Here is a 24,693-nt window from a genome sequence, read left to right as displayed (position 1 = left end):
AACTGTGCAGTTCTGCAGTTTAGCAAAACATGTTTTCTGCTACCAGTCTCTGTGGTTTTTTTTATTGCCTAGCCCTAGATTGTAAACTTGCAGGTAAATCTATGAATCATTGTATGGAGTACGGATTAGCTTATGTCAATCATATTAATATTCATCCCCCCTTCTAAATTTTCCAAAACGAACAATCTAATGTTATGAATAAATACATGAATAATATGCTTTGAATATTAGAGTCTTCTAATTCTAGATTCCCTTTTTTTGAGATTATTACAAAAAAGAAATAAAAATCACCATTCATCCTGCTCCATTCTAGATTACCTGCCCTCGCTGTGAGATTATAAATGGAGATCAGCATGGGCCAATCTCAGCTTCTCATAGATAAGAACTGTCCCTACGGTTCATGTGCGGCAATCACAATGCTTTGCAATCAGATGATTCTCATAGAAAATCATTATCCCAATGCTTTGCTACCAGAATTGTCTTGAATTGGTGTTTTTATGCTAGTTGCGATGATGCTGAATATGATAGACTGATAGAATTCAAAAATCAAAGTCCGTTTACCTTCCTTTAAAATAAAATTGAGTCCACAACATTTTAATGGCCCCCAATCCCAACGCTATGTCTCCAGTAACTCAAAACAACCAAAATCCTAAACCCCCTCAAATTGTTAATCCGTAAACCTAAGATCCCCAACATTAACCTTAAAATACCAATAACTAGATAGGTACACGTCACTTGACAAATTCACCAGTTTGTCCTTGGATTATAAAATGAAGATCATTTTTTTTTTCAGATGTGATCGTGATCTTATGTTCATAGCATTCTGAATTTTTATTTTCTTGCCTTCCCTGATCTCTCATCTTTAACTTTCAATCATTCTTACTGGTAATTACTTCCATCTAAGGACTAGAGTAGGAGGAGAAATGATCCAGTAAATCTAGCCAGCAAGGATCCTCCCCACTTTATGGATGTCTGTTGAGTGAATTGACAGATACTTAGATGACCCATTGTTTTGTGGCTTTGTAATGGATGGTTAGTTTAATTCTGCTGACAATGAAAATGCTTTGAGAATCTTGAACTATCAGGTAGTGGGAAGTTACATTTAATTGGGTTATAAATTGAATAGTTCAACTAACTGCTAAACAATCATTTTACTCCTTCCTCCATCAATGCTAAGCCCTTTCCAAAAAGCAGAATGCCAGAACATGGTGTCATGAAACATGAAGTATAAAACTTCTTTAGAAACCAAATGTATTGTTATCAAATAAAATAAAGATCAAAAACAATGCCATGTTTACATTGCTATTCGGAGACAATAAGAAAATTAACAGCATTTGGTTCCTGGATTAGAGCGCATGCGCACACTCCGAGCTGGAAAGGAGAGGGAGGCAATCAGCAAGGTGAGGATGGGAGTTGTGGGATGGACAAATGTATTTTTTTGCACGAAATTAACATTAGCCAGTCTAGAACAGAGTTTTGGGTTGCCTAAGTCACATGTGGCGGAGCAACTCGACCCTGACTTCTACAACCATGACCACTCAAAATGGTCATGGTGGTTGGAGTAAAACACTGATTAATTCACAGTGGTGGTAAAATTTAAGATAGACACTTGGAATGATACTGCTGTAGTCACGATCATCTTTAAATACCCTACCTCTTTAAATACACCTGTAGTGAAAATTCCAATTTTACATTAATGGGGTTGTGTGGTTAGAACCAGGAATAGTTATGTCAAGTGATGATCCGATATGTACCCAGAGCCTTCCCTTTAAGGGCTACTCCAAACACTATAGCCACTTCACTGATTTGAAGTGACCATGGTGCTTGGAGTCTGGACATGTAGTGCTTGAGTTAAAGTAATTCAGTCCTTTCTCTATCTGCATTGTTGGTAGTTTTATCATGTGTGGCCTCACCACAAATAGATATTAGAGTACTGTGATAATTATAAGACTCTTAATGTACAACAACGCAGGTTAAGCTTGTAATCAATGATACCAAACGTGTTTTAATTTCAATATATTTTCAGTCCGAATCCTTTTACATATACAAACTCATATGACTTTTCATAGAGATTCAGGATTTGACCTTTCTGTTTCATCTTACTGTGTCTTCTAGGAAAACCCATTAGATCATATGCCAAGCCTGACTCATGCACAATAAGCATTATTTACTTTTGATGCTTCGCAATGTGGTTTCCACAATTTGTATGGGTAACTCTTTATATCTCACTGCGCTTTCTGCAATCAGTATGATGGGTACTCTGTATTATTGGTTTATATTCCCTGCCAATATATTAATTTCTTTGATGCAAGAGCCTTAAAGGGACACTATAAACACCATCACCACTACTGGATGCTGTTATCTCACTGCTAAGAGTCAATCTGAATAGTTGGACTTATGCACAGAAGTTCCCATTTCACTTTGGTAATATCAGTTTTGTCCAAATATGAACATAATTTGTTGACCAAGGATAGTATCAGTTGATCATCTCAGACAGTGAGTTCAATCTAACGATAAATGGAATTGTTATCTCTAATTGTAAGTAGAGACTTTCGCTTTGATGATATCTATGAAGAGGATCTTTGGCACACAGAGTGCCCAGGTAAGTGTGATAAGTGCTAAAGTTGTTTTGGTGCTTAGAGGTTCCCTTTAAGGATTAATTGAACCAAAAATAATAGGTGCTCCTTCTTTTGTAGAGGGAATGGTCCATAAATATTACTGGAATGAAACTGCTGCAACACCATTTCACAGAACTCTAGTGATAGAAAACATCCCGTTACAAGCGTACAGTATAATGTAATTGTCATTTGTCTCTGAATAGCAGTCTACAAAGAGAATTGTTGTTTGTCTTTATTCACATGCTAGCTCTGCTCCCCCTGTTTCAGATATATTCTGTTGTTCTTTTCTTTTTGTGTGTTGTGTTTAGTATTGAAGAAGTTTAAGGTGCATTTTTAGCAACCCAAACACTTCAGCTTTCTGCTTAGAATCCCCCAGCTCCATCCATTGGTTTAATATAAAACCACGTAGGAATTGGTTGATATAAACCCACCGAGATGGGAGGTAGTCCCCCATTGCCAGGAAGACCCTTAGTTAATATTAGACCACTCAGAGAGAAACAAAATAACAAGCTTAAAGGGACACTCCACTTCCTAAATACAAAATAAATGTAAATCACAGTTTAGTAGATAAACCCCAAAATGAAAACTTGCATGCATTTAATTATGTATTTTATTATTGTGGATATATCTTAAGCAGCTTGCCGTTCTCTTGCCTGTTGCCTTTGCAAGCCCTCACGTTCTAACTGAGCCCAAATTTTCTGTGTCTGTCCATTCACAGACATCCAATGCAGCTTAATGAGGAGTCTTTGCAAGGCAGGTGCTCTGAGCTGAGCTTAACAAACCAGGAAGAAACATAACCTTCTGTGTGCTTAAAAGCCAACAAAGTGTAACTATTTTAATTTATAAAAGTGTGAATTTCTATTTAAATCTGCACTTTGTGCAAAATGAAAAAAAGAGGACACATTCTTCAGACATAAAGCATTTCAGCAAGCTAAAGTGATTTAGGGATCTGAAATGTCCATTTCAAGTGCCTCTTTGATCAAAATGATCTTTTTAGTTGTGATTTTGACCAGTCTGCAGTAAGGAAACACAACACATGGGTTCATCCTAACAGCATACCTGTGGAGTTGGATCTCGTCACTGGTGTTCCTGAAAGAGGACTGACCTGCTCAGAAAAAGGTCTACCCAAAGCACTAGCAGGTTCGCCTGGTTTGAATGCACTCAAAGCACCCTGTCCGTTATCCAGGCCATCCCACTGAAAGAAGACCTGAAGAGTGCACTGCTTCAGTACACTCTGTAGGGTTCTAATGCCCTGAGCATTGTGCAAATGTGTCTAAAGAAGCACTTGTGCTATGCTTATTGTGGACAGTTCTTTGATGTCCCCAAAAGTAGGGTGCTAGGGAACAAAGTTGGAAAAGTACCCGAACTGCCTATTCTGACATTCTTGATCTCTTAATGATGGCTTGGGACTCGTGTAAAGACATCATGTGTACATGTGCTGTGAGCACATTCAGTGCAAATATTTGTATTGCCAAAAAAAGGAAGTACAACATTCTCTTTTGATGTCAGAGGGGTAGGTGGTTTAAGCTTATAGCTGTAGGGATAACTGACTATGTGTGAGGACAGAGGGACCGTGTATCCTTTTTGCAACATAACCTATGCAGTGAGCATGAAGTGTCACTTGAAAAAAACCCACAACTGCCGTGCATTATTTACTTCTGAACTACAGCAGCAGCAGCTCTACAACCCACTTTATTAAAAAGTTGGCTCATGTTGAGACGTGTAAACACTAAATTGTAAATCAAAGCAGGCACGATTAAGTCATGTTCAATGAACTCTCAAATGATGGCAGGAGGTCACAGCCATGGTAGCAGTCAGCAGAACGAAACCAGGTCTCAGATGGCAGAAAATCAAGCGGCAAACTCTCATTTTAATTTCCACAGCCGCGTGTCTGATGGAATGTAATCAGATTAAAAACAAATATTGGGTTTCAATCCTATTTACAGTCTTCAAGTGTTTGCTTTTCAAGCTTTTTTTCTACCGATTTCTGAAGTGAAAGAAGGATAAAAAATAACTCGGTTATTAACACAGGCCTGCTTCTTTCTGATCCCCTGCTCAATACTACTTACACCAAAATATTACATTTGTAATGCTTCTTTAGAGAGTTAGGGCTAATACACAAACAACAATAATTATAAGACCATCCAAGCAGAATTTTTGAAAAATATGATTTTAAAAAACTATTGGGTTATTTTGGTGTTCCCATAGGAAGAATGGATGTGAAAATGTACGAAGGCCAAGTCTAGGGAGATGTCTACTGTCTTATGAATGGAAAGAACAGCTACTTGTACCAAAACTTTATTGAGAAAAACAAAGTGTGCAAAAACTTTAACCCCTTAAGGACACATGACATGTGTGACATGTCATGATTCCCTCTTATTCCAGAAGTTTGGTCCTTAAGGGGTTAAAGATCAAATACAATTATAAGAATCTCTTCATTGCACACTGAATACAAATATACAACTCAAATCAGATGCTACATACAGTTTATATCTAAAATATATATTTTTCATTGGGGAATAACTCTGCCTTGAATTGAAAACAATATATTTTGTTCATAGATTTTTTATATAATAATAGTTCATATTATAGGACATATTTTTTTAATGGTTATTGCTTTAGCTCATGACATGGCTGTTTCATATTTTCTCTCACCGCATTTAGAGCAGTATTGGCCTACAGAAGGAAAAGCCCAATTAGTGTAAATCTTTGTGCTGTAATGTACTCTTGGTAGTTTGTGGATCCTGTATTGACCGTTTTTGTCGATGCTATTTCCAACAGTGAACAGGATAAGAAAAGAAAAGCTAAAGTTACAGCTGGACATATATCAGTCGTTAGGGTGGCTTTGCTTATTAGCAGAGTAAAAATGTGCCAGGTGTCTTATACATACCTCCCAACTTCAGCAGTCCAGGAATCGAGATGCTGGTAAGGGAGCGGGGGGAGTGGGGTAAAAGTGGCAGGACTGTGCTGCCATCATGTCACTAAGTCTGCCCACAATGTGTGGTCCTACCCAGAAAGGGGACAGGTCAGCACCCTAGGCTGTCGAAACAGCTGGGCAAAACCTGAAAGTCAGGATTGCCCTGCTGAAATTGGGACTGTTGGGAGGCATGCTTATATAGTTAAGCATTTGTTGGACATTTGTGTGTCATTCTATTGCACAGGAATACCATGGAACTCATGGTCGAGTGACATTTGGCACTGCCATTAGGAACCATGGTATTGTGGCTGTTAGAAGAACATACGTAGCATTGAGTAGCATCCAGGAGCCTATTGTATGTAAGTGAATCCACTTGAGGCCTAGCAATGGTGTAGTGAAAAATGATGCCGTAATTCATTAAAATATGGTTGTTACTTCATCTTATATTGTCCCTTTATTTTTGGTTAGAAAAAAATGGTTTGTATTGTATGGAAAACTGTGCTGCTAAAAATGATTAGCTATAATGAAAAGCTAAACTTCAATTTAGCGCTACATATTCAGAAAGCAAATCAAATCAGCAGCACAACAGAAGGTTCTTGTGAAATAGCAAATATTTTCACATCAAGACTTTTGTCCTGAGCAAGGTTTTTTGCATAAATCACATTATATTGTATCAATATATCCTAACATAAAATGATATTTAACCTTTTGCATAGTGTGATACATTGGAATAATTATTAAATGCATTCACTTATAACATTACATTAAGAACAGCTTGCATAAGAAACAAATCGCAGCTGTTTGACAGCGCCAAGCGTTTATGCTATTATCACATACGTTTTCTCACTCCATGTGCAAATTTAAAGGGTGTCAGTGGGAGAATCTTCACACATTGCCTGCACCGAGGCTTTTATTGTGAGATAAGATTATGTACATCGAGAACAATGCTAGGAGGTGTGTCTATAGGCTTCCTATTGTATTTTGTACTTTCATGGCTTTGGTTTATGTATATAATATATTCCTCCTGTGGTGTTTAAGCTGCAGAAGAAAATATCTCTGGTGGAAATGATATCTGCCTAATGCAGTGGTGTAAAAATATTTAGTTTTCTTTCCCATACACATGTTTTTGGAGCCCCCATTTGTGATTATATAAATACCTCATGTTTATCTTCAGAGGTAGAGGTTCTCATGCCCCACTTACCTCTCTGTATCTTAGTGTCCTTTTGTACTGCAGAAAGCATCAGGAGATAATATGCTCTCTGTAATTTCCTCGGTGGATAGAAGGAGCTATGTTGTGCCCCTGTGTGACTACCTGGTTACAGTGGAGGTGCAGTGGGTACAGTACTGCCGAGTTCATTGGGACTTGGTGCACAGTATCCATATTGTTACACTAGGCATTGGGATTTTAAAGCAGTGTTGGTACTCAGCACTAATGATGAGCATCACCATAAAAAATCCAGTGTATAATTTGCAGTGACATATGTTGTGTACACAGTGGCAGGTGTTTCTAGTCCACTGCCACATAGCCAAAATTCACCTGTGTGGTGGGGTGTGTGTTCTGACTATACCCTGTACTCCAGAACTGATATTCCTTGCCACATTACTAGTGCTGAGTTCTTCCTCCTTTGTTACATGGAAAAAATAATCACAGAAAGCAGATCGGTTCGGGTCAGTACAGTTTAGAAGGTTTAGAATGGTCCAGCCTATTCAGGGGAGCCACTGCAAGTCAGACCTTCAGGGGCCATGCGGGGTTTAGAAAAAATGCCTAGCGTGTCATCCAATCAATGGATTGTATGGTAGCTCCGCCCTAACCGTACCGTACCATTTCCTATGGCCCTACATCTGAAGCAGGACCCTGAATGGTGCGGTACAGTTCCGTTGTATGGGCCACTTTCATAATGGAAACACACAAAATAGCATACCGAACCGACCCGAATCGATCCGCTCAGTGGAAACGAGGCAATAGATTCTTCTATTTGTTTGGCACAACTTGAAAGAACAGTTTGACTGTATGTGGAACTCATATGCTCCAGTTGAGAAATCTATTAAAGGGACACTATAGTCACCAAAACAATTTTAGCTTAATGAAGCAGTTTTGGTGTATAGATCATGCCCCTGCAGCCTCACTGCTCAATTCACTGCTATTTAGGAGTTAGATCACTTTTATGAACCCTAGTCACACCTCCCTGCATATGACTTGCACAGCCTTCCTAAACACTTCCTGTAAAGAGTCATCGAAAGTTTATCCTTTCTTTATTGCAAATTCTGTTTCATTTAGATTTTCTTATCCCCTGCTATGTTAATAGCTTGCTAGACCCTTCAAGAGCCTCCTGTATGTGATTAAAGTTCAATTTGCAGAGCAAGAGATAAAAGTGTTTAAGGTAAATTACATCTGATTGAAAGTGAAACCGTTTTTTTTTTTTCATGCAGGCTCTGTCAATCATAGCCAGGGGAGGTGTGGCAAGGGCTGCATAAACAAAAACAAAGGGATTTCATGGAAGTGAATTGAGCAGTTAAACCTGAGAGGCATGATCTATACACTAAAACTGCTTCATTAAGCTAAAGTTGTTTAGGTGACTATAGTGTTCCTTTAGCTAATAACATAATTTCCTTTGGGATTCAGTTTGGATTTCATGAGCTGATTGCACACGGACACGATGAATTCCACTTACTGTTGTTCAGTAATTTAAAGCCATAGAATACAAATGTCCCAGAAGGCAATATTGTAGAAGTAAAGCATTGTCTGCAGGTGCCCCAAAACCTGAGTTCATCCACCCACTGCCTATTATTAAGCCACTCATTGTAGTTTATTTTCTTGCAGTTTGTTAACAGTTTTGTTTCTTTTCTCTATTTTTTTAGGCGCTTTTGTTTTTAGCCGGCATTGCTGGACTCTGCCTGGCCATCAGCCTTGTTTTGATCTGCGTATATTTAATAAGGTTCTGCTGCTGCATCTCTCAGGAAGAAGATGACTCTAAAAGCCATCGAGCCTGCTGTGTCACCTGGAGTTGTGTGGCTGCTGTCATTATATGCTGGTAAGAATTTCTACCTGTTGAAGCATTCTCATTAAAGTGGACGTGCCTGCTGTGCTGCATTAAAGGGAAACTATAGTGCAAGGAATACAAAATTGTATTCCTAGCACTACAGTACGCTATAGTGCGCCTCCTTGATTCCTTGGAGCTGGGTCAGGCTCCACCTCCGCTCCTCCTCCGCCGACATCAGCGAGTGCCGACCTTCAATTTGGACTACCTCAGAGGAAAACATTGAATCAGTGCTTACCTTTTTGGTTTTAGCTGACGCTGGATGTCCTCATGCACAGCGAAATTAGACGAAAGTCGCCTAACGACACAGAAGCACCTCTAGTGGCTGTCTGGCAAACAGCCACTAGAGGGGTGGTGTTAACTCTGCAATATAATTATTGCAGTTTATCAATGACTGCAATAATTACAATTGCATGCTTAAACTGACAGGGACAATTAACTGAAGTGGTCTGAGTGCCTATAATGTCCCTTTAAGCAGCACAGCATATGCAAAAAAAGCTGTATACGGTTACTTTTTAGTTAGTTCACAAGTTTATATGTCTCCATGCAACACTTTACAAAATAGGTTTTTACCCAACTAGAATAACTGGTTTATTTTTGTAAATGAAGATTTTACGCACAAGCTGTAACCCGCTAGAATGCTAAGATCATTTCTCCTAGGAAAAATGTTTGTTTATTGTATATAAACAGTTATACAAAATAAATAACATATAGCTACATATAACACCTTCACAACCAAACAGTAAAACATTTTTTTTTTTTTAAAGCGAGAGCATACGATCTCTAGGATAGTAATGCATACATTTTTTAAAAGATTGAATGCATAGTTTGGACAGAACAAATATTCTATATGTTGATTTACAGAATCCTGTATATACAAGATATGAAAGAAACCTATGAAATCTAAAGCTAACATCATTGGGAATGCAGATTCCCAAAATGGCAGAAGAGGACAAACATAGCTATTGTGATTAAAATGCAGCAGTTTGAAAAGAAAAAAAAAGAAACAAAACAACAACAAACACAAACAACCAGCGATTAGAGTTGAGCGGACACCTGGATGTTCGGGTCCGGCCAAACTTTGAAAAAAAGTCTGGTTTCGTGCTCGAACTTGACCCCGAACTTGACCCCATTGAAGTCAATGGGGACTCGAACTTTTGGGCACAAAAATGGCTCTATAAAATTCCTGGAAAGGGATAGAGGGCTGCAAAGGAAAGTAAAATGGGGGTAAGAGTAGGACAAGTGGATAGGGAAATCACATAAAAATGACATAAAATAAGCAGCCGCTTAGTAGATAACTCCCTAATTACCACGGTATTAGGGAGCTATCTACCAAAAGGCTGAAAGACCTAAATTGGTCACCTAAATTGGTCTTTCAGCCACATTTACTAATACTAAGTAAAGATTACTTAGTATTAGTAAATTCAGCCCCTACTCGCAATACCGCAAGTAGGGGCATGCTATTAAACAGTGAGCAGCCAGCGATCTCTGATATGGAAACATATTTTGACAGAGTATTTCCTATATAAAATGAAAAGTTAATTCATGATTTGCTTTCAGTTTAGGGCAGTTGTGTGTGTGTTTTTTTATTTTTTATTATTGTTTTTGAGCTAAGTTCTTCAGTACTCTTTAGCACTTCTGCCAGTCTCCTATTCATTTACAAGTTATTTCTATTAAATAAACAGTGCGTTTTTATATCAAGTCTTCTTTAACCCTCCTTACTTCCAGATGTATATGTAATATATGATGCTTAGTTTTGCTATTTCTTTTTGTCTATCTTGTTTAAATGGAATTGGTCATCTAGGGTATTCGGTAATGTAATCCCAACACCTACACTGCTGCTGACGCTCTGCATAATTTCCAATAAGAAATGTTTTGATAAAACAAAACAAAAAAAACTCTTTTACTCTTACCCACACAAGCAGCGCAATACAGACTCCTGTATAGACTAAAGCAGTTAGTATGCATGGGAGGGATGATGTTCTTGGTAAAATTAAAGCCATTCGGCAAATGCGCAGGGTTCAGAGGGTGATAATATTTTGGTGAGTGTTCCTTTTAGTATTATTGTTCCATGTATTATAGCACCGCTCATATAAATAGTTCCGCTGTGCAGATTTTGTCAGGTTCATCTAAATTGTTTTGTATGATATATAGCATGCTGCACTCTGCCTCACAGCAATAAATAGGAAGCCAAGCCAGCATTCATATAGTTTAGCATTCAACATATGCAAGCCAATTCATTACAGCCCCAGCACTAGAGAGGCTAGAGCATATCAGCTGGAGTAGATAAATCCTTCAGTATAGTGCTGATAGCACAATGTGCATTAGGGGAAATGAGAACTGAGATCTTCAAAGCTGCAGGAACATCACCATAACGGCACATGTGTGTTCCTGTATGTGTTGAGCTGTAGATAGAACATATAGTTATTCAATAAAATACATTGAAATACTTCAAATGTGTCCATATTTCAAAATGTTAATATTTATGAATCCCACCATTTCATTTAATACCGGTACACGAAATGTCTGATTGACAGAGCATCAAATGATCTCCATGACAATAGATTATTTTAGTAGATAACTAATCAGCAACAGTACGGCACAATACATTTAGCGTTTGTGTTTAGTTAGTGTCTCAGATGGTAAAGTAATGTACAGGGCATAAACAGGAGACAATCGGGGTGGAATATATCTGTGCTTGTATTTTTGGCTGCTAGAACTGCCCAGAAACCAGAGTCTCTTTTTTTCTGGCAATACGGTAGGTATGGAAGGTAGTGTCAGGAAGCAGCGTCTATGGTGGTTTTCTCAATCTTGGGGCAAAAAAAGGGGGGAGAGGACACAAATATAGTGTAGTGTATTTGACTGCTGGCGATAGTAAATAAAGGAAAAATTGCACTTACAATTTTCTGGAGCTTATATTCAGCTCCAGATATATGCACCTGGACGGTACAATCCCCGTCTGTGGATATGATGATCGTCTTGAAGCGCTCACAAAGGCGTCTTCAGGGTATGTAAGGGTGTTTCTTTACCAAATAGCAGCAAAGCAGTATCCTCAGTGCTAAGGAGGGAAGATAAAAACACAATATAGTGCTCTCTGTATGGTCCAAAATAAAACTGGAATTAAAGAAAAGGAGGTATACTCACAAGCGACGTGCAAATGGAATATTGCTCAGTGTAGGAGGCGTAGGTGGAATAATCCCCACCAAGGATATTACTTGCGAGTCCTCAGGTTCCTGGCGATAAATACTATGGAATGTTTAAAAGGATAGGCTAGGAGGCTCCAAATAGCATAACATGGCTATCTTTATTGGAGACAAATAGAATAAAAACAATATATCAAAATGACTTTTTAAAACACTAACGTGTTTCACCTATTAGCAAGGCTTTTTCAAAGTGTTACAGCATGAAGGGCCTATCCTGTTTAAATAGCATTACATAGAGTGACATTATTGTAATTAGTGAAATCATTGATCGTGTGACAAAACATTCAGTAAACTATCAGAATAATAAAAGTCGAAATAGAAATGGAAACATCAAATAATATGAGTTTATAATCCTAATGGTAAAAAAGCTAGTTTTATAAAAAATATAAAAGAAACTAGGAGTGGAATAGCTTTAAAGGGAGTGGGGGGCACCAAGGTGGCCACCAGAACATGTTACTTGGGGACACCAAAATGGCCGCCGTCAACTTAGATATAAATGCTGGAGCGGAGGCACAAGTATTTAAACAATTTGACAACATGGGTGTATTTGAAAGGGATAAGAGTGATGAAGGGAGCCAGTCCCTTATAAAAACTAGCAGTTATTACTCTGTTCTGCAAGTAGCAAACTCTGCTACTACCTTCCAATGTACAGAATAGTTAGCCTCAAATGCTACAGCTATCCTTTCACACTTATTTTTTTCCAGTACATAATTTTTCTGATTTCCTGTCACTTTCTAGTTTCTTTTCTTTTAATGACAGTCACCCTATCCCCAATTTTATTTGCCCCCTTTTTCCCCCTAACTTCCTTTATGTATATTTCACTTTTTATGTGTACTGTCTCTTTAAGCCTGCAAACCTGTTCTTTTTCTGCTTTTTCCATTATCATTATTCCTTTCAATCTCCTAGCTATAGACTTTGTAGAATTGTCCTGTTGAAGGGCTTGGAGGCTTCTACATTGTCCCTTGCTAAAGCCTTTTAATGACAACTAACTGTATGCACTTCATGGGTGTAACATCAGCGACCCGAAACAACTCCATGTGACTAATTCATGCACCAAGTGTTTCCTGGTGGTTATTCTTCCAGGGAACAGATACGGGTGCCACCATGTGTGTACTCTAGTGTGATGGATTTTTAATTCCCCTCTTTGGTCAGGTTGACACATGTCAATGTTTTATTTTGCGGGCAGTTTTCATTTCATAAACCTTTTTGTGGTAGCTCTAGCTCATGTAGTGGAACCATTAAAGAAAATTCCTGCTGTTTGTCTTGCATGCCGTGCAGGTTGTAGTTTGTATAAAGAAGACTTCCTTATTTAGGGGCTAGATTGATGACAATAAAGGTGTTAAGAAGGAACATTAGTCCTGCTGGGGTGACTGCTGATTTCTCTTTTTCATCGTGGGTCAGTAAGGAGGAAAGAGAGCAGTCAGATGGACAGGCAGTGTTATTTTTCCTTGCCTCCCTCTCCACCTATCACCCATTGCATAAAACACAACAGCAAGCTCCACAAGGCTTCATTTGTTCAGCTGGGACCGGGTGGCACTGGGGCTGTGTTGCTTCTTTCTTCCCAGCTGCAACAACAATGCATGCCTTGTTCTCAGGCCTTTTCTTTGTGGATCAGAGAAAGAAACAGTTTCCTTTTTTCTTGTTTAATCTTAATGCCTTACCACTGGTTCTCATGATCTGGAGCTTGTTATTTTTTCACCCCGTTTTAATGGTTCGTTATTAGTGAGACTTTTTATTTTTTAACTGTTATCGACCAGTCTCGATAAGAAAAAAAAAGCTATAATCACATTAACTAGCAAGTAACTACTACCATAAGAAAAAAAACAATTACCTGCATCTCCAGTGAAAGTGCCCAAAATAAATCAATAAGATAATACAATATGTTCAGAAAATCTAGAAGCCCAGGTTTATGACAACAAAGAATGCATACAAAACACATTAAAGGAAAATGGCAGCATTAGGAATACAAATCTTTATTCCTAATGCTGTAGTGCCCAGTCTGCAGATTAGCTGTAGGCCCCCCTCCCGTTTCCAGTAAAAACCTAAAAAAAAGGTTTTGTCCAATGTCAAGACTCCATCAGTGCTGCCTGGTGCTTCACCTCCCGCAACATCATTTGGCTCTTAAGCTGTTGACCAATCCTACTCGAGAGGAGCTTTGAAAATGGATATGCATGCCTAGCGAGTACTACGTATGCATCCAAATGCTTCTCATTGGAACCATTGAATTAAATGCTTAAATGTTACATGACTTAGTTTTACTTATTCATTATAGAGGAAGTGCCTCTATTGGCTGTCTGAAAGACATCTATAAGAGGTGTGTTTAAAACTTTAATTAAAAAATTACAGTGTCTACAAAACTGCAATGATTTACATTGCAGGAATAAAATGACAAGACCAATACACTCAGACCACTACATTGAGATGAACAGTTGTGGGTGACGTTAGTGGTCATTTAACCCAAAAAAGTATACAGGACAAAGGACACAGTGAGTTGAACCACACAGCCTGGTTTCAGAACTCATGATTAAATAACATCATTTAGAATTATCGATCATTTTATAATAATCTACATATGCATAATCACTTGGGGTCAGTGAAAATAAGCTCTGTTGTAAGCTATTCATTAACAGGAAAGAGGTGATCCATTAAGACAAGCTTCCCCAAACTCCGGCCCTCCAGATGTTGCTGAACTACAACTCCCATGATTCTATGAATGAAATAGATAGGCTGAGAATCATGGGAGTTGTAGTTTAGCAACATTTAGAGGGCCGGAGTTTTGGGGAAGCCTGCATTAAGACATAAGGAACGGAGATTTCACCTTCAGCAAAAACAAGGGTTGCTTACAGTAAAAAAAAAAAAAGCAATAAAGATATTGGGGCAGATTTATTAAACTATTATGTACTAGAGCATGGTAACCATTACTATTAAAAGTTTGGTTATCACCATGGAAACAAATGAATCCAGCAGCCACTTTCCATTGATTACTCCTCCCCTTTTAATCCTTGATCTATTTTTAGAACATGACACTCTCCAAACATTGCTGCACTTTTCGCAAATTCTAAGAATACACAGGTGAAAGAGAGAGAGACAGAACACACCAATTAATCTCCTAATAAGACAGTCTTTATGAAAAGAACAAGGTATGGCAATGCTTTGGCTCCTTTATTGAGCTTTTATCAAGCCTTGATAAGACTCACTACAGTAGCTGAAACATTGCTGTACCTTGTTCCTTTAAGAAAGACTGCCTAATTAGAAGACTACTTGGTATGCCCTGGCTCTGTGTCTATTAATTACCCTTGGACACCCTGGACTCTTTCTGGAGCACTTTTCAGCTGGGCTCCCCAAAATACTTTCTTCTAACACTCCTCTCATTTTTATGACGTCCTCTTTCAGCTCATGCAGTGCACCAACTCTCCTACTCGTACTGCTGGCATTTGGCAACATCGTCAATCTCAACTTCTCTTACTATTCTGTCTACAACTTACCCTCTCCCCTCTGGCCGACACTTTCTGATATTATTATTATTATTATTATTATTATTATTATTATTATTTATATAGCGCCAGAATACTCCATGGCGCTGTACAATATTATCAAAGGGGGAGATTTAACAATAAATGAGACAATTACAAAAATGTATAGGAACAATAGGTTGAAGAGGGCCTTGCTCAAACAAGCTTACAGTCAATAGGACGCAAAATCTATATACTCTCTGCCTAACTACATAAACCTTCTCTCTTCATTTCCAACTTTGCAACCTCACTATACAAAGCCTCACTCTTTCCTTTTAAAGACCACTATAGTGCCAGGAAAACAAGTTATAGGGTATTAGGTCCCCCTCATCCTCAGGGCCCCTTTCCCGCTGGGCTGAAGGGGTTAAACCCTTTCAGCCACTTGCCTTAATCCAGCGCCGGGCTCCCTTGGCACTGGTGACCTCTCCTCCCCCTGCTGACGTCAGATCCGAATGCTCATGGGCGACAAGAGCCTCGCGCTCATTTAAACTGCCCAAAGGAAAGCATTACGCAATGCTTTCCTATGGACGTCCAACGTCTTCTCACTGTGATTTTCACAGTGAGAATCGCGGAAGCGCCTCTAGCGGCTGTCAGTGAGACGGCAACTAGAGGCTCCATTAACCCTAGGTGTAAACATATCAGTTTCTTTGAAACTGTTATGTTTTCAGCTGCAGGGTTAAAACTAGGGGGACCTGGCACTCAGACCAATATATTGAGCTGAAGTGGTCTGGGTGCCTATAGTGGTCCTTTATTGTTAATTCACTACACATGTATTCAACTACTGTCACACAAATAAGTATGTCCCATCCCGATCTCTCCATTTTGCCGATGACAAACGCCTTCCCACTGTTCATACCTACATGCCAAATCTCTTTTTTAAAACTTCCCTGGCTGTTCCTTTCTTTTGAAATTCTCGTTTCTAATCATTTAGTATTTCCCAGTATTTTCACACATTTAAGAAAGACTTAAAACCCACCTCCTTTAGGAAAATATTTCTAATAAATAATAATAAGTAAACATCTCTCCTGTGCCACATTCTGCCTTCTGTCTTTATTCACGCCTACCATAGTCATAAACTGCTTCAAATTATGCCGTCAGAGCACATGCAATACAATAATTACACAGAATGAATAGCACTCTGCATTTAACCAAAGATTCTCTAAGCCTCTGCCCACAATGTATCAGGAAGGTGTAACTTTCTAAATGATCTATTTGTACATAAGTATCCACTTACTTTGAAGACTCCCACGCTAAGTCAAATCCCTAGTGCTGGTGTTTCAGTTCCGTGATATAGAAGGAATAAAATATGTTCACCACACTCAGGTAGATGCATAAAGAAATGAGGGAAGCATGTGACAATTTAATAGGTGAAGTGCAGAAACAACATAAATCCACCAAAGTATAATGCAAAGAACATTTTCAAAACTTAAAATATCTTTGCATGAGATAGAAAAAGAAAACCTGCGGATCCTGGAGTGATCCTGAACACATTTCACATCTATGTAGAGGCTTTATCAACATGCTGCACTGTGCCGTTACCTATTGAGAAATTGTGTTAAATTTGTGTTATATTTTAAGCTCATTAGAGCAGGACCCTCTGTGATGGAGCGCTCTGTACCCCGGCTGGGTACCTCCGCCAAGGGTCCGCTTCCTAGCTGTGGCTGGATAGGGGAACTATCTATACTTGCTACCAGGGACTGGATTGCACTCAGTCCTGGAAGCTCTAGTCCTTACAAGGACTTTCACCACTGCATTCTCCACCAGCTGCGACAAACTGGCACAGGGATTATCCCTTTCTTCCCCCCAGTAACTGGACACGACACAGCTCTGGAGGTAAAAAAACTGACAATCCTTTATTGGTACACGCAGCTTTTATACACAGACCCCCGCAGGGAATCTCCACTGTTTTAATACACTTTTCTTTGTCCCAGGAAGGATAAGGGGGATGGGTTACAGATAACCATCTCCCGCTCTGGGAGATACCAACAGGACACAGTTGCAAACAGTAAAACACATGACATAGATGGGAAACACTAAGGGGGCTCAGCGCCCTGGGAAGGGAATGGGGTACACACATTGCTGGATAGCCCTTGATCCTAACTAGAATCCCTGCAAATAGCGGGGCTATCGGATGTACAGGGCCTGAGAAACCATCATACAAAGTCTGGGCTCGGGGCTTTGTACATCCCCGAAAATACTTCCACAGGTTGCTTGGTTTAGTCCGGTGATTACAAACTTCACACCTAAACCAAGCAACAGCCAATAAGCCCTTAGGTAGGAGAGGGGTTTCGCCGCCCAAGCAGGAGAAAGGGCGCAAAACCCTGTTTGAATGGACGCTCCTTCTCTGATTGGTCGTCTGCACCCTGCAGCCACCAATCAGCGCTCACTCGTGCCAACCCATCAGGAGAGTGGCGCAAACCCAGTCTGAATGGGAGCTCCTTCTCCTATTGGTCGGCACCGACTTCCAGGTGGCCAGCGGGACCTCTGTGACTGTGAAGTTGATTCACAGCTCCAAGAATCCCGCTGGGGCTCACACCTCTCTCCGGTGGCTACCTCCACTTAGGTAGCTCTGGGGATAACTCTCTCTGGCCTGGCCTCATAGCTCCTGGGTAGGGAGGACAGTGAGTATAGCTCTGCTAGGAGCACGTGGGGCGAGCCCCGACACAGGGACCTGAACTGTGCGGGCATGCCAGTTCGGGATACGAATGCTTCCCCTGGTTGACATTCGGCTACACGAACCGGCGGCCACCCAGGGGAGCATTCGTTAATGATTTCCCTTGCAGTTTCAGAACGCTGTAATGAGCATTCTAAATGGGAAGTCAAGGTGGTCCCTGTTCGGGAGACAAATGGGTTCCGTTTAAATGAGCTCTCCATACATACAAATACAAGGGGAAAACACATGAATAAGCAGTGGGCATGGTACCTAGTGACGGCAATCCGCCACACCTTCTCTTCTTCTTGTCCCAATATATCAAACTTGTGAGTGAAACTTACATGTATGTCTCATTAACCCACTCTGCACAGCGCTGCAGAGAATGTTGCTGCTTTGTAAATAAGTTTACCCACACTGAATTCATGCCTAAAGAGATTGCACTTTTGGGATCAATAGATTCCATCAAATTGGATTGGTACCTTTGAGAGCAGTAAAGTTAGCATGTAAAAGATGCATCACAAGCGTCTTAGGTATCTTCCCACCAGCCTGAATTTCCATGTTAATTGGTTTTTTGTCTATTCTTTTTAGTTTCACATTTACAAAATATTTTTATTGATTGCACTGGTACCTTCATGCCTTCACAGGTGTTTTATATTCAGCTTATGTTTTTATACTAAAAACAAGTAAACTACCAATTACAATGTCACAATAATACAATAGATACAAATAAGCAAAAATTGGAATACTACATGAGCTGGTCTGAAAGCAGTCTGGACTTGGTACAGGTGAATGGAAAAATGTCACACCATTATAATTATTTAATTTTTTTTCCCCTTTATGTACAGGTAATGTAGTTCTGTATATTGTCATTCATTTTGCAACACTTTGTCCCTTTTAGTTTTTGTTATTTTTTCCTCTTTCTATTGTATTGCCGAAGCTTTCAGTAAAATTAATTCTTTGACTTTTCTGAGAGCATATGTTTTTTTTTTAAATTGCCTTTTAACTATGAATATGATTTTAAATGAGTTTCATTCATAAGCAAATGGTGGATTAAACAAGAATGTGTCGCTCATATTGTTGGAAAACTTGCCACGAAAAGAAAAAAACCCACAGGCCTAAAAATGTTCAGATGTTGCATGAAATGCAGCGAGAGAGGGGAAAAAAGCATGCTAATGTTTCATTGGAGCTACAGAAATGTAAACTGACATGAATTAAAGTGCTTCAAAAATCCAAGTCCATTACTGTCTATCACCAGTTTAAGCACAGAAGAAGATGAGAGATAAAAAGGAAGAAACGTTGAATTAAATAATACAAGTTACAAGTACAGAATATTTTGTCAGAACATGAGCAAAAAAAAAAAAATGGACACATTTTACTTTGAAAAACAATATTTTAATTAGAAAGCTGTATACCCACAGAGATAGCAAGTGAATGGATTATTTACAGAATTACAAGTCTTGAATTGGAAGTTGAAATAACTGCTAATTTATTGGAGCAGGATGCTAAGTGTTTTGGGTGGATTTTTCAGTAAATGTGAACAGAATATAAATCGTCCTTAAAACAGCTCGTGTCCTCGGGATTCATTCTTGAAGTCTTTTCATTCAGTCTGATTTGTTCACACATGTGTTTGTTTGTCTTTCAGCTATAATATGCTAAGAGTCAGATTAGTCACTGTAAGAAACAGACATCAGGGTGAAATAGCCTTTTTTTCTATTATTAGACCTTCATCATTTCAAAGGGGGATTGGGGTTGTGAGGAATGGGTTTGGGTCAAGACCAAGATGAAGCAGAGCTATACGGGTAACGATGTTCATACATCGAGCAATGAAGAGACAATGTGCAGCCTACTGCATAGACAAGTAGCCCATTCAAAGTACAGCATATTCACAAATCTAGACAAAGAATTCTCTGTCCAATTAGTCTGAGGAGATCAGAAGGGTGATATAGGCTGTGGTAGATCTCAATTGCGCAAAGAAAAAAAGGAATGAATAGAAATCCTATAGTCATATTTTTGTCCCGTTTTTATTGAATTGGATCTATTTTTATATTTGCTACATTGCAGAAAGTCCACCACTGAAATATGGTCATCACAAATGATTGCATATTTTAGAGTACATGTAATAATGATATGTAAAAATGTAGACAACAACAATCTGTTTCTTATAAAGTACTTCCTCTCTAAGGGGACTGAAATGGTTAAAGTATGTGCTCTTGGATTGTAACTAAATCCACCGCAGATTAGTAGATGTTGCTATAACCAAAATCCTATTGCCATGAATACTAAGAGACCTAACACACAGTGTGTAAATTGTGACCAAGATCCCTGTACCCCGGCTGGGTACCTCCACCAAGCTCGTTTCCTAGCTGGAACCAGGAAACCTTAAGCACTTCTGCCCCAGTCACCTCAGCTTGACTGGGGTCCTTCTGGAGCTTCTCCACCTGTCCAGGCTGCAGCTCTCCTTCCAGGCATGTATTGTCCCCTCTGCCTATTAAGCTGCAGCCCTTCTTCCAGGTAGGTATCGTCCCCGCTGCCTATTCCTTTGCAGCTCTGCTTACAGTGAATATAGTTATTGCTTTTACAAAGGCACTTGCATCTCTTATGCCTAGCTCTCTTGGTTTATGCCAGGGCTAGAGATATCCTGAAACCAGCCAACAGGTCTGAAGACTCTGTCCCTGGGATCTCTAAAAATCCATACAGGACACCCAGTTCAAAATGGAACTAACATGCAATACTTTATTCTACTTGGGACTATCCCAAACGTTCATTACATAGGCTTGCTGTGACAAACGTAATAAAATACAACTAACCAAAACATGTCAGAAAACATACAGCAATTATAATAATCTAATACCTATTTATAAAGTGGTGGGAAAGACAATAATAAACACAAAACATCTCTCCTGCCTGCAGAAATAAAAAATATGCAAATATAACTGAATATGCAAATTAGCATCCCTTGCTATTCAGGTAGTACATACAGCCATTGCTAGATCCTTGCAACCAACACATGGCGCTGTACAGGATCCGATATAGAGTTCCATAAGAATTCAGAGCTACTCCCAGTCTAGCGTATCATGTCCTCCTAGCTTCCTGGCTGGTCTAGGCTGCTCCTGATGCTGCAAACAAGTCTGTGTGGCTTGGGAGACATAGGATGTAGGTTCAAAATACAGCAAGTATAGTCTTTTATGAGAGGGTGAGAGTAAGGGAAACTCCTGCCGGGATAGGTGACCTGAAGGTCCGTCACATAAATGATAATAGAAATAAACATATACCTGACCTTAGAGTGGCCTGGCTTTACGTTAGAGAGACAGAGAATAGTTGAGAACAAACCAATGTCAGAGAAACCGTAAATCAGGGAAACGAGGTAATAAAGCTGGGCCAAAGGAGTACAGAATGGAGAATAGTCAGAATAGCTGATATCATTAAACCAGTAAAACACAAATAACTACAACTCGCTATTGGAAACTAACAGTGAACCACAACAGGGCAATTACCTATGCCCTAGGAACCTTTTTTATAGTGTGTCTCTTTAAATTTATAACGATGCGCCCAAAATGTTCAAATTTGAACATTTTAGTGGGCTGTGATTTCATCAGCATCATGATGGCATGCATGATCCCACCACCAAAAGGAGGCGGAGCTACAGAGGCCAGCATCAGAACCGATGACGAGAGGACAGGAACTATGTATAATCATTGTCATCATGCTGGAGGTCCCCAGGCTGTACTACAGACTGGGCAATACAAAGTAGCCTGACACCTACTCATTTTAGGCTGGAAAATTAAGGCTGAGACTTCGCTGCTAAGTTTCAGACTTGCAGCTCTGAGATATGAACAGCACGAGCATTCTGACTGAAAGAAGAAGAAGAAGAACCATGCGTTTGTATCAAGCAGATGCACAGACTTATTCAACATATGTTCTTAAAAGCAAAATTAACTGGAGAGAGGGTAGATGTTATCCTAAGGGTTATTTATTTCTGAGAATGGTAGTTTCCAATGGTAGTATAGCTCTATATATCTTCAGTATCCCTCCATTCCAGACTAATATTATGGCTCAGAATCACATTTACTGTAAATTCTGCCTCTTGAATGACCAAGAGAAATGGCCAAAAAGTGTATTTTAAGATAATTTGATGATCTAACCTGCACTATCCAGCAGGGCCAGCACAACGATTTTTATCACCCTAGGCAAAAAATCTATTGTTATCAATGCATATAATGATGCTAAATGTAGGTGATAGGTCTTTCCAGAGGCATTGCTAAAACTTCTTGGGGCTTTAGCCCACATCAAGATTATATCCAATCCCCAGAATATACTGTCATCCCTGAAATCCTATATGCCAAATCATGACATTCCACCCCCCTATCTCAATTCACCCACTTCTTATTCTCTCCCTACCTGCCTGTCATCCCCTCTCTCTCTCTCTCTCTCTCTCTCTCTTATAAAACCAATTGCGTCTCTCTTCCCATCTCACCAACCCCATTTTGTTTCTCTCTCTTTTTCCCGTAAGCCTTACTACTCATTAGTCTAGTAGTGTGACTGGCCTGGAATGCACTGAGAATATGCTTAGATACTTTGATTAGAGATTCTAGGTTAAATAACCCCACATCTGGAGCTTAAACCCCCTAAAGCCACCTAACAATGCCTATGCATTCACTTACTGTCAACCTTTTCTATTTGACTTTGTCTTAGAAAATGTCCCTATGATCACATCATGAATATTTATATGTCCAAACTGTGCTCTACCATGGCAGCTGGAATGTTATGTTATGTATTCACTACAACTCTTTAACATTGAAATGTGTGTCTCTCTGGTTTTATAGTATAGCCGCTCTGAATATAATGATCTAAATTTTATAGTGAGCAACATATTTTTTTTTTTACTTTAAAAAGTTACAGGAAGAGTTAAAGTTACAGGAAGAAAACTTTTATGAATTATTTTGGAAATACATTCACCTGTACCTAGTTTTCAGTGGAGTGGTTCTGAAAGGACAGCTCCTTAATCCATCACACTGTAGGCAACTTGAAGGGGCAGCCAGGAGTTCACAAGTTCAACACCTCCCTAATGATTTGTAGGTAATCAACCGAGGTTCTTCAGCGTACATCTCCTGTAAGTTTTCTTTGACAAAGTTGATTCTTGTGAACTACATTTCCCATGATGCTCAACTTGCAGTGCACAGATGGATGATACCTGAACATATCTAAACAGTCTTACATGCGTCTCCATGCTTGGTAGATTGAAACATTTTAATGCTAAATCTTAATAAAATTGTTTAAAAAATATCCTTGTATAATGAAAAACAACACATCTATTAATATTTGATTAACTCACAGTTTTTCTGGTATATTTTATTTTTAAGTTATTTTTATTTATTTTTCTTTATTAGATTTTCTTTTATACAAAATATAACAAACAAACATTCGCTCTCTCGAGCGTAATTCTTACAATAAACAGACAATATTTATAAAATCTAGTTATAAACAAAATCTAGTTTTTAAAGGAACACTATAGTAACCTAAATTACTTTAGCTAAATAAAGCAGTTTTAGTGTATAGATCATTCCCCTGCAATTTCACTGCTCAATTCACTGTCATTTAGGAGTTAAATCACTTTGTTTCTGTTTATGCAGCCCTAGCTACACCTCCCCTGGCTATGATTGACAGAGCCTGCATGAAAAAAAAAACTGGTTTCACTTTCAAACAGATGTAATTTACCTTAAATAATTGTATCTCAATATCTAAATTGAACTTTAATCACATACAGGAGGCTATTGCAGGGTCTAGCAAGCTATTAACATAGCAGGGGATAAGAAAATCTTAATTAAACAAGAACTTGCAATAAATAAAGCCTAAATAGGGCTCTCTTTACAGGAAGTGTTTATGGAAGGCTGTGCAAGTCACATGCAGGGAGGTGTGACTAGGGTTCATAAACAAAGGGATTTAACTCCTAAATGGCAGAGGATTGAGCAGTGAGACTGCAGGGGCATGTTCTATATACCAAAACTGCTTCATTAAGCTAAAGTTGTTCAGGTGACTATAGTGTCCCTTTAATTTATAATCTCATGTCCTAATCAATACAGACTAATGGATATCTGAGTATCCCTGTATTCTAAGATTATATTAGAACCTTCCAATGTTGATTGATGGATGATCGTGGATTCACTGCATCTTCTGTGAAATAGTTTGTTTCTTGTTTTAGCTATTCAGATTATACTAAAAAGTGATTAGTTTGAAAGAAACCTTTACAATATCGGAACTATAAAGGTAAAAATGTGTTAATATATATAATTTTTCAATATTTTATAACAACCAAAGCAATCTATACGTGAACATTCATTCTTGCATCTTAAGGCAACACAAAACTCTGAAATATGAGTCTAGTCCATTACGACATGTTTTACAACATTTTTCTTAGTAAATTAAGAAATGTTTAAAACTTGTGACTGAGAATGTAAGAGACTTATATTGACATATTATTATAAGCTATAGTTTATTGACATTACTCTTGCCTTCAAGAGCTTTTGTCTAACAATTATTTTGGTTAAAATATCAGATTTTTGGTAAAAAATATTGCAGGAAAAAGCACTGTAACTTCCGATAGAAACTCCTATTCCTTGCTGCTTTGGTAGGAGTTAAATTTTGTCTGTCTGGAGGCAAAGAAAGAAGCTTTTTCCGTACCCCTCTCATCTTTAAGGACTATCATTTTCCCACCAAGAATTCATCTAGTAAACTATAAAAGAACCAATTAGCAT

The 24,693-nt window shown here is 38.8% G+C and overlaps 1 protein-coding gene across 2 annotated transcripts in view; it reads left to right on the top strand.

Moving 5' to 3' along the window:
* Positions 1–24,693, top strand: part of TTYH1 (tweety family member 1) — a 134,297-nt gene that overhangs the window by 47,041 nt on the left and 62,563 nt on the right. For both annotated transcript variants that reach the window (XM_063437190.1, XM_063437191.1), the window contains exon 2: positions 8,395–8,567. In XM_063437190.1, coding sequence (XP_063293260.1) covers positions 8,395–8,567 — 173 coding nt within the window. The remainder of the gene's footprint in view (positions 1–8,394; positions 8,568–24,693) is intronic.

The sequence above is a fragment of the Pelobates fuscus genome, chromosome 11, assembly GCF_036172605.1.
Source record: "Pelobates fuscus isolate aPelFus1 chromosome 11, aPelFus1.pri, whole genome shotgun sequence".
NCBI lineage: Eukaryota > Metazoa > Chordata > Amphibia > Anura > Pelobatidae > Pelobates > Pelobates fuscus.
Note: the sequence above shows the minus strand (reverse complement) of the source record. Positions and strands in the feature narration are given on the sequence as shown.